General features: G+C 55.3%; 1 protein-coding gene across 1 annotated transcript; it reads left to right on the forward strand.

The window, feature by feature from the left end:
• Positions 1–5,988: 5,988 nt before the first annotated feature.
• LOC125318183 lies at positions 5,989–9,634 on the forward strand. The gene is made up of 2 exons (XM_048288673.1): positions 5,989–6,644; positions 9,190–9,634. The coding sequence occupies exons 1-2, from the start codon at positions 6,016–6,018 to the stop codon at positions 9,230–9,232; spliced, it is 672 nt and encodes a 223-aa protein (XP_048144630.1). The 5' UTR covers positions 5,989–6,015; the 3' UTR covers positions 9,233–9,634.
• Positions 9,635–9,945: the final 311 nt, after the last annotated feature.

Here is a 9,945-nt window from a genome sequence, read left to right on the forward strand (position 1 = left end):
CCCAGTTGGATCCAGCGCCCTGAGGGGGAAATTCCCGAAATCCCTGGTTCCCTGAGTGAGAAATTCCCGGAATTCCCAGTTGGATCCAGCACCCTGAGGGGGAAATTTCCGGAATTCCCAGTTGGATCCAGTGCCCTGAGGGGGAAATTCCCGGAATTCCTGGTTCCCTAAGGGGGAAATTCCCAGAATTCCGGGTTGGATCCGCTGCCCTGAGTGGGAAATTCCCAAAATTCCTGGTTCCCTGAGGGGGAAATTCCCAGAATTCCCAGTTGGATCCGGCGCCCTGAGTGGGAAATTCCCGGAATTCCTGCCTGGATTCGATGCCTCGAGTGAGAAATTCCCGGAATTTCTGTTTCTCTGAGCGGCAAATTCCCAAAATTCCCGCTTGGAGTCGATGCCCTGAGTGGGAAATTCCCGGAATTCCTGGTTGAATCCGCTGCCCTGAGTGGGAAATTCCCTAAATTCCTGGTTCCCTGAGTGGGAAATTCCCGGAATTCCGGGTTGGATCCGGCGCCCTGAGTGGGAAATTCCCAAAGTTTTCCCGGAATTCCGGGTTGGATCCATCCCTTCTCCCGAGCCTGGGAGGCTCCCGGGCCGAAGCTGTTCCCAAAATCCGGATCAAGGAAGGATAAGGGGGGGATTTTTTGGGAATTGTGAGGAATCCCAGGGCAGCCTGGGAATGTCCCGGAGGATCCCTGGGAATGCCCAGATCCCCTTTTTCCCTGGCATTTGTAAATATTATCAATAAATCCATGGAATTCCCAACTTTCCGCCTTTCTTTGGGATTGGTTTTTTTTTCCTGGTTTTTCTTCACTGGAGCCAAAAAAAAAAAAAAGGGAAAAAAGGCTGGGAATTTGGGGATTTGGGAATTTGGGAGGTTTGGGCGGGGGAAAAGCCGGGATTTGGGGTTGGGATTGGGATGGATGAAAGAGGCGGGATTTGGATCCCGGATAATCCATGGAAAAGGAGGAGCTGGGAAAGGGCTGGGAATTCCAAGGGGAGCTGACGGGGGCTCATCCCAGAAAAAATCCGGGAATTTCCTCCTCCCTGCAATCCCTTGGAATGTCCTCGGAGCCTCTCCCGGGAAGCCAATCCCGGTTTTTTCCTTTTCCCTGGATCCCGGAGCCGTCCCCAGCTGTTCCCATCCCCAATTCCCGAGGGATCCTGGCGAGAATTGGAGCGTGGAAAAGGCGCCTGGAAAAGGGAAACGGGAGCTGATCCCGGGGTTTTCCAGGTGGGAAAAGCTCCGAGGGGAGCCTGGGATTGATCCCGGCCTCCGGAACCTCGGGAGCGGCTTCCAAGGATTCCTTGGGAATCTCCAGGGATGGAGACTCCGAACTTCCCCCGGAGCCCCAAATCCGCATCCCGAGGAACCCCCGGGACGATCCCGAATCCCAAATCCGCATCCCAGGGATCCCGGCGGGAGGGAAAACTGGGGAAAAAACGAGAGCAAATGGGAAAAAATGGGGAGAAAATGGGGAAAAAACTGGAGAGAAAATGGGGGGGAAAGAGGGAAAATGGGAAAAAAATGGGGGGAAAATGGGGAGAATGGGACAAAAACGAGAAAAAATGGGAAAAAAACTGGAGAGAAAATGGGGGGGAAAGAGGGAAAATGGGGAAAAATGGGGAGAATGGGACAAAAACTGGAGAAAAAATGGGAAAAAATGAGGAAAAAACTGGAGAGAAAGTGGAGAGAAAATGGGGGAAATGGGAAAAAATGGGGAAAAAACTGGAGAAAAAATGGGGGAAAGGGGGGGAAAATGGGGGAAAAGAGGGAAAAAATGGGACAAAAACTGGAGAGAAAATGGGGGGGAAAGAGGGAAAATGGGAAAAAATGGGGGGAAAACGGGGAGAATGGACAAAAACTGGAGAAAAAATGGGAAAAGAACTGGAGAGAAAGTGGAGAGAAAATGGGGGGAAATGGGGGGAGAGGAAAATGGGGAAAAATGGGAGAATGGGACAAAAACTGGAGAAAAAATGGGAAAAAAAACTGGAGAGAAAGTGGAGAGAAAATGGGGGGAAAAAGAGAAAAATGGAGGAAAAGAGGGGAAAATGGGAAAAAACTGGAGAAAAAATGGGGGAAATGGGGAAAAATGGGGGGAAAGAGGGAAAAAAATGGGACAAAAACTGGAGAGAAAATGGGGGGAAAAGAGGGAAATGGGGAAAAAACGGGGAGAATGGGACAAAAACTGGAGAAAAAATGGGAAAAAACTGGAGAGAAAGTGGAGAGAAAATGGGGGAAAATGGGGAAAAATGGGGGGAAAGAGGGAAAAAATGGGGAAAAAACTGGAGAGAAAATGGGAAAAAAAGGGGGGAAATGGGGGAAAAATGGAGAAAAAGAGGGAAAATGGAAAAAAGCTGGAGAAAAAAATGGGGAAAATGGGGAAAAAACTGGAGAGAAAGTGGGGGGGAAATGGGAAAAAAGGGGGAAATGGGGGAAAAAAGGGAAAAATGGGGAAAAAACTGGAGAGAAAATGGGGAAAAAGAGGGAAAACGGAAAAAAACTGGAGAAAAAATGGGAAAAATGGGGGGAAATAGGGAAAAACTGGAGAAAAAATGGGGGGAAATGGGAAAAAAACTGGAGATAAAAAAGGAGGAAAAACTGGAGAAAGAACGGGGGGGGGGAAAGGGGGGGGAAATGAGGGAAAAATGGGAAAAACCGGAGATAAAAGGGTAAAAAAACCCTGGATTTGTCCTTTGCCGCCCTGGGCACCTCCTGGGGCTCATCCCGGCCCTTCCAGCTGCAATTCCCGGCTGGAAAAGGCGGCCGGGAATTCTGGGAGCGGCTCTTTAGGATCTTTGTGGATAAGTGGGAGAAAATTGAGGGAAAAGGGAGGAAAAACGGGAGAAAAAAGAGGGGAAAAAAGGGGGGAGGAAAAAGGGGGAAAAGGAGGAAAAAAGAGGAAAAAGGTGGGGGGAAAAAGGGGGAGAAAGAGGGAAAAAACGGGGGGAAAAGAGGGAAAAAAGAGGAAAAAGGTGGGGGGGAAAAGGGGGAAAAGAGGGAAAAAACGGGGGAAAAAGAGGGAAAAAAGGGGAAAAAGGTGGGGGGAAAAGGGGGGAAAGAGGGAAAAAACGGGGGAAAAAGAGGGAAAAAAGGGGAGGAAAAAGAGGGAAAAAAGAGGAAAAAGGTGGGGGAAAAAAAGGGGAAAAAGAGGAAGAAACGGGGGAAAAGAGGGAAAAGAGGGAAAAAGGTGGGGAAAAAAGGGGGAAAAGAGGGAAAAAACGGGGGGGGGAAAGAGGGGAAAAAAACGGGGGAAAAAAGAGGGAAAAGAGGGAAAAAACGGGAGGAAAAAGAGGGAAAAAAGAGGAAAAAGGTGGGGGAAAAAAGGGGGAAAAAGAGGGAAAAAACGGGGGGAAAAGAGGGAAAAGAGGGAAAAAGGTGGGGAAAAAAGGGGAAAATGAGGGAAAAAACGGGGGGGGAAAGAGGGAAAAAAACGGGGGAAAAAAGAGGGAAAAGAGGGAAAAAACGGAGGAAAAAGAGAGAAAAAAGAGGGGAGGAAAAAGGGGAAAACGGGAGGAAAAAAGAGCAAAAAGGTGGGGAAAAAAGGGAGAAAAGAGGGAAAAAACGGGGGGGGAAAGGGGGAAAAACGGGGGGAAAAAGGAGGAAAAACGGAATGAAACGGGGCTGCTTCTTCCCCATTCCCGGGGGCTCATCCCGGCCCTTCCAGCTGCAATTCCCGGCTGGAAAAGGAGTCTGGAAAGGCTGGAAGAGGCTCTTTAGGATCTCTGTGAATCCTGGGGGGGAAAAGGGGGGAAAAGGTGGGGAAAAAAAGGGGGGGAAAAGCGGAGAAAAAATGGGGGAAAAGTTCCCCTCATCCCGGCGCCAGGGAAAAACCGGGAAGAGCCAGGGAAACCGGGAAAAGCCAGGGAAAAACGGGAAGCAGATGGGCAGGAGGAGGAGGAGGAGGAGGAGGAGGGCGGGAGCCGCTTTTCCCTGGATTGATGGAGGGACCGGGAAAGGGGGAAAAGCTTTGGGATAACAGATGGGAAGGACACAAAGCCCGGGAAGGGGAGCGGGGCCAGATGGGCGGGAGAGAATCGGGAATTCGGGATAATGAGCCTGGAGCCGGGAATGAGCCGCGGGCGCCGCGGTGTTGAGACCGCGAGCTTCTGGCGCTTGGGGTTTTTTGGGAAAAGGGAACAAAGCCAGGGGGCAAAAAATACAAAAAAAAAAAGAGGGATGAGCACCGGGAATGCGGCCCCGTCGCCACCGGGAAGCGCCAGAGGGGGAGAAATCCCGGGAATCGCCGGATTGAGGATGAGCGAAATCCCGGGAAGTGTGACAGAACCTCCCGGAAGGGCCAAATCCCGAAAATTCCCGGGATTGGGAATGTGGGGAATGAGCAAAATGCCTTTCCCTCGCCCGCCCGGGAGGGACGGGCGTCCCCAAATCCTTCCCGGATCCTGGAATTCTGCTGGGACTCCGAGGCTCCCTGGGGCAGCCCCTCCCAAGGCCTGGCCGCCCTTTCCAGGAGGGATTTTCCCAAATATCCACCCTGAGCCTCCCCTGGCACAGCTCGAGGCCGTTCCCTCTTGTCCTGCTCCCGTTCCCTGCGATCGGATCCCAAATCCCCCCTGGAAGAGCCCCAAATTCCCGCTGGGATGGGAAGTGACCCCGCGGATCGGATTTTTCCGGAGTTTGGGAATTGCGGCCGGGATTTCCCCCTTGGCCGGACCTTCCCGTGCCCCAATTCCAGCCGCGTCCCCAATCCCCGGCGCCTTTTGGGATCAGCCCGGCGGCCCCAAATCCCATTCCAGGCGGATCCGGGATGGGAAAAGCGCCCGCGATTCCCGGCGGGAAGCGCTGGCTCCGCTCATTTCCCGGCTCATTCCCGGCTGGAATTGCGCCCGGAGCCCGCGGCCTCAGCTGCGGGAGAGGCGGGGGCGGCCGCGCCGGGAACGAGCCCAAAAAATCCTCTCGGGGCCGCGGGGCGGGGGATTTGGGATGGGAATCGGGATGGGGGTTTGGGAATGTGGGATTTGGGATGATGGATGTGGATTTGGGATGTGGGGGATGGGGATACGGGACGAGGATTTGGGATTTGGGATGATGGATGCGGGACGCTCATCCCGAGCCGGGAATGATCCAAAGCAGCGCCTGGGGGGAGCAGGGAGGGGGATTTGGGATGGGAATCGCGAGGGGGGTTTGGGATCTGGGCTGACGGATGCGGGATGAGGCTCGGGAAGGGGGTGAGGAGGTGGAATTCGGGATTTGGATGCGGCCGCGCCGGGAATGCGCCGGGAGCCGCTCCAGGCACCGCCGCGAGCTCCGTAAGGGCGGCTCGGGGCCCGCTGTGTCCCCCGCTGTGTCCCCTCTGTCCCTCTGTACCCTCTGTCCGTCTGTCCCTCTCTGTCCGTCTGTCCCCTCTCTGTCGTCTGTCCCTCTGTACCCTCTGTCCGTCTGTCCCTCTCTGTCCCTCTGTCCCTCTCTGTCCGTCTGTCCCCTCTCTGTCCCTCTGTCCCTCTGTCCCTCTGTCCCTCTCTGTCCCTCTGTCCCTCTCTGTCCGTCTGTCCCCTCTCTGTCCCCCTCTCTGTCCCTCTGTCCCCTCTGTCCCCTCTCTGTCCCTCTGTCCTTCTGCCCCTCTGTCCCCTCTCTCCCTTCTCTGTCCCTCTGTCCCTCTCTCCCCTCTCTCCCCTCTCTGTCCCTCTGTCCCTCTCTCCCCTCTCTGTCCCTCTGTCCCTCTGTCCCTCTCTCCCCTCTCTCCCCTCTCTGTCCCTCTGTCCCTCTGTCCCTCTGTCCCCTCTGGCCCCGCTCTGGCCCCCGCTGGCCCCGCTCGCTGCCATGGCGATGACGGCGCTGGCGATGCCGAGCCCGCTCCTGTCGCCACCTGAGCCCCGAATGTCGCCGCCCGCGGCTCCGGGACCGCTCCGGAGCAGCTGCGACCGCGCTGGAGCCCGGGGGCTGGCGACAGCGACAGCGACAGCGACAGCGACAGCGACAGCGACAGCGACGGGGACGGGGACGGGACGGGGACGGGGACAGGAGGAGACAGGGACAGGGACGGGGACGGGGGAATGGAGCTCCAAGCTCCCTTTTCCCGTTTTCCCAAGTTTTTATTCCCGGGAACCCACTCTGGGCTCAGCCACCCCAACCGGACCCCCGGGGGGGGGGGTCTCCAGACCCTCGAGATCCACCGGGAATGCCGCTTCCAGGCTCCCTTTTCCCATCTCCCAGAGCCGGGAATGCCGCTCCAGGCTCCCTTTCCCCTTTTCCCGGCCCGAATTCCCGCTGGAAGGGAGCACCGGGAGCAGCTGTCGCCTTTTCCCGGCCCGCATCCAGCGCGCCCCTCCCGGGGGCTCCCGCGCAGCCAATGGAATCCCGAATTCCCGGTTTTCCATATTTATGAGGAAAAGACGAGGCCAATGAGGCTCCCGGGGTCGGGCCGGGTGGATAAATTGGAATTTTGGGGGCGGCGGATTCCTCTCGGAGGCTCCGGAGCGGCGCTGCTGCCCCGGGAATTCCGGGATTGTTCCCGGATTCCCATCCCGAATCCAGAGCGGACCTCCGGAGCTTCCAGGAAAGTTTTTTCCGTCCTTCCTCCATGGATGGATGAGCCGAGCGGATTCCAGATCCTGGGATTTCCTGAGCCCCGTCCCGCTGCAGGAGAAACCCTGGAGCCTGGGAAATGGTCGCGGGATTTGGGGTAAGGATTTCCAGGGGCTCGGGAATGGGAGCGGGGTCAAAAACCGGGATCCGGGGCGGGAATTCGGCCCCAGATTCCCGGGAAAAGGCTCGATCCCACTGCCAGGCTCGGCTCCCAAATCCCTTCGGAAGCGGCGCCGGGAGGTTTGGGAGCAGGGAAAAGGAGAGGAACCCGCCTGGAATTGGGGTCTTGGAGCCCCTTTTGAGTTTCCAAGGAAAACTATCGGGAAAATTATCGGGAATTTCGTCTCTCCACGAGTCGGGAATGGGAGGAAAAGGCTGAGGGAGGAGGTGGGAAGAATTCCCGGGGTTTTGCTGGGACGAGCGGAGGCAGAGCAGGAATCCTTGGAGCGGCTGGATACGGGAATGGGATGGGGAGGGGAACGGGACAAGAGCGGCTGGGAGCAGGAATTCCAGGCCAAGGAAAAGCTCTGGGAGCGCTGGAATTAACCCGGCCCGGGAGTTTGTGCGGAGCCGGCAAGGAAACTTCACTTTCCCACCATTCCGAGCCTCTGGATGAGCCTCCTGCCGCCCATCAGGCGTGGGATCCCGCCGAAATTCCCTCTCGAGGGGCCAAATTCCCCAATTCCCGTCCCTCGGAGAGAACCCGAAGTCCCGGGAATTTTCCCTGGAGAGCCAGCGGGAAAAATCCTCCCGCTCGCAGGAATTTTTGGGAGCTGCCAGGCGGCTCTTCCCGAATTTTTTTGGGGGGCTGCGAATTGCCGTCATTCCCGGCCCTTGGAGCGGGATTGGGATCGTTCCTCCCCCGCCCCTCTGGGGCCTTGGGGATCCGTTTCCTTCCCAGATCGTTCCCGGCCGCGTCTCCCATTCCCAAGTTTTCCCCCGTTTTTCCCTGGGTAGCGGCCGGGGCTGGACCGCGCATTCCCAGATTTCCAGGGAAAGGCAGCGGGGAGGGAGGAGGAGGAGGAGGAGGATAAAGATGAAGAGGAGGATGAGGATAAAGATGAGGACGAGGGTGAGGATGAGGATAAGGATGAGAAAGAAGATGAGGATGGGGATGAAGATGGGGATAAAGATGAGGATGAAGGCGACGATGATAAAGATGAGGATAAAGATGAGGAGGAGGAGGAGGATGAAGACGAGGATGAGGATGAGGATGAGGATAAAGATGAGGATGAGGATAAAGATGAGGATGAAGATGAAGATGAGGATGAGGATGAGGATGAAGATGAGGAGGATAAAGATGAAGATGAGGATAAAGATGAAGATGAAGATGAGGATGAAGATGAGGCTAAAGATGAGGATGAAGACGAGGATAAAGATGAGGATGAAGATGAGGAGGATGAAGACGAGGATAAAGATGAGGATGAGGAGGATGAAGACGAGGATGAAGATGAAGATGAGGAGGAGGCGGATGAGGACGAGGATAAAGATGAGGATGAAGATGAGGAGGATGAAGACGAGGATAAAGATGAAGATGAGGAGGAGGCGGATGAGGATGAGGATAAAGATGAGGATGAGGAGGATGAAGACGAGGATAAAGATGAAGATGAGGAGGATGAAGACGAGGATAAAGATGAAGATGAGGAGGGATGAGGACGAGGATAAAGCTGAGGATGAGGAGGAGGCGGGGCGGCGCTCGGGGCTCCCCGCGGACGCCGCGGGCGCAGCTGCGGCCGCTCCATCAGGCGGGAGCGCCGCCAGCGCTGCCAGACGGGGCCCGCGCGGCGCCTCCGCGACCCCCCGGCCCGGCCGCCACCTGCGGCTCCTCCGCGGCTCCTCCGCGGCCCCCCGGCCCGGCCGCCACCTGCGGCTCCTCCGCGGCTCCTCCGCCGCCCTCCGCGGCTCCTCCGCGGCTCCCGGCCGCCCTCCGCCTCCCTCGCGGGAACCCCCGCGCCCCGAGCCCGGAGGAGCCGGGATCCGGCAGGGAAAAGCCGTGGGAAACCTTGGGCTTGTTTGGGGATTTTAAAAAATTTAAGTTTATTTTAGTTTATTTTTTACTTTATTTTATTTATATTTATATTTATATTCATTTTTATTTTATTTTATTTTATTTTATTTTTGTTTTATTTTATTTTTTATCCCACTTTATTTTACTTTGTTTTAATTTTTTATTTTATTGCTTTGCTTTATTTATTTTATTTAATTATATTATTTCATCCTTTCCTTTCCTTTCCTTTCCTTTCCTTATTCCTTTTCCTTTTCCTTTTCCTTTTCCTTTCCTTTTCCTTTCCTTTCCTTTTCCTTTCCTTTTCCTTTCCTTTTCCTTTCCTTTTCCTTCCTTTCCTTTTTCCATTCTTTTATAATTTTTTATTATTTTAGTTTTTATTTTAATTTCTATTTTTATTTTTATTTTCATTTCACGCCTCCTGCCGGCTCCTTTCCCACCCGGAGCCGAAATTCCCGATCCTTCTTTTCTAGACCCATCAGGATCCGACCCCCGAGGCCTCCTGACCCCAGAAAAGCCCCAAAACCACAGAAAAAACTCCTTTATTTACTAAAAACTCCTTGATTTATTTAATTTTTCTGTGTCCTGACGTCTCCTTTTCCATCCAGAGCTGAAATTCCCGATCCTTCTTTTCCAGACCCAGCGGATCAACCTCTGAGGGCTCCGGAGCCACGTCCTGACCTTGGAAAACCCAAAAACCACGGAAAAAACCTCCTTGGTTTCACTTTTATGCCTCTCGCCGCCATCCTAAATCCATCCCCTGGGAATCAATCTCCCAGGAAAATGCCGCAATTCCCGCCTGGAATGTGATGAGGAGGAGGAGGAGGAGAATCCCCACGGGCCTTGCTGGGAGCCAGGGACGCTCACCCCGACCCCGAGGACGCTGAGGTGTCCCCGAATCCCCGGGATCGGCTTTTCCGAGAGGTGTTCCCGAATCCCCGGGATCACCTTTCCCAGAGGTGTTCCCGAATCGCTGGGATCAGCTCGGAGGTGTCCCCAAACCACTCGGAGCTCTCCCCAGATCCCCAGGATCAGTTCCAAGCTCTCCCAGATCCCCCGGATCAGTTCCGAGCTCTCCCCAGATCCCCCCGGGATCTTCCAGTCGATCATTCCAGCCCTCCCCAGACCCCCGGGATCAGTTCCGAGCTCCCATCCCCAGATCCCCTCCCCAGGATCCCAGATCAGTTCCGAGCCTCCCATCCCAGACATTCCCCCCCCCCGGGATCAGTTCCAAGCCCTCCCCAGTCCCCCAGATCAGTTCCGAGCCCTCCCAGATCCCCAGGATCAGTTCCGAGCCCTCCCAGATCCCCAGGATCAGTTCCGAGCTCTCCCCAGATCCCCGGATCAGTTCCGAGCTCTCCCCAGATCCCCGGATCAGTTCCGAGCCCTCCCC

The sequence above is a fragment of the Corvus hawaiiensis genome, chromosome 29 (assembly GCF_020740725.1).
Source record: "Corvus hawaiiensis isolate bCorHaw1 chromosome 29, bCorHaw1.pri.cur, whole genome shotgun sequence".
NCBI classification, from domain to species: domain Eukaryota; kingdom Metazoa; phylum Chordata; class Aves; order Passeriformes; family Corvidae; genus Corvus; species Corvus hawaiiensis.

Coding starts and splice junctions, on each gene's coding strand:
- LOC125318183 (XM_048288673.1), top strand. CDS start 6,016: ATGGAGCTCCAAGCTCCCTTTTCCCGTTTTCCCAAGTTTTTATTCCCG. Junction 6,645..9,189: donor AAATGGTCGCGGGATTTGGG/GTAAGGATTTCC, acceptor CTTCTTTTCCAG/ACCCAGCGGATCAACCTCTG.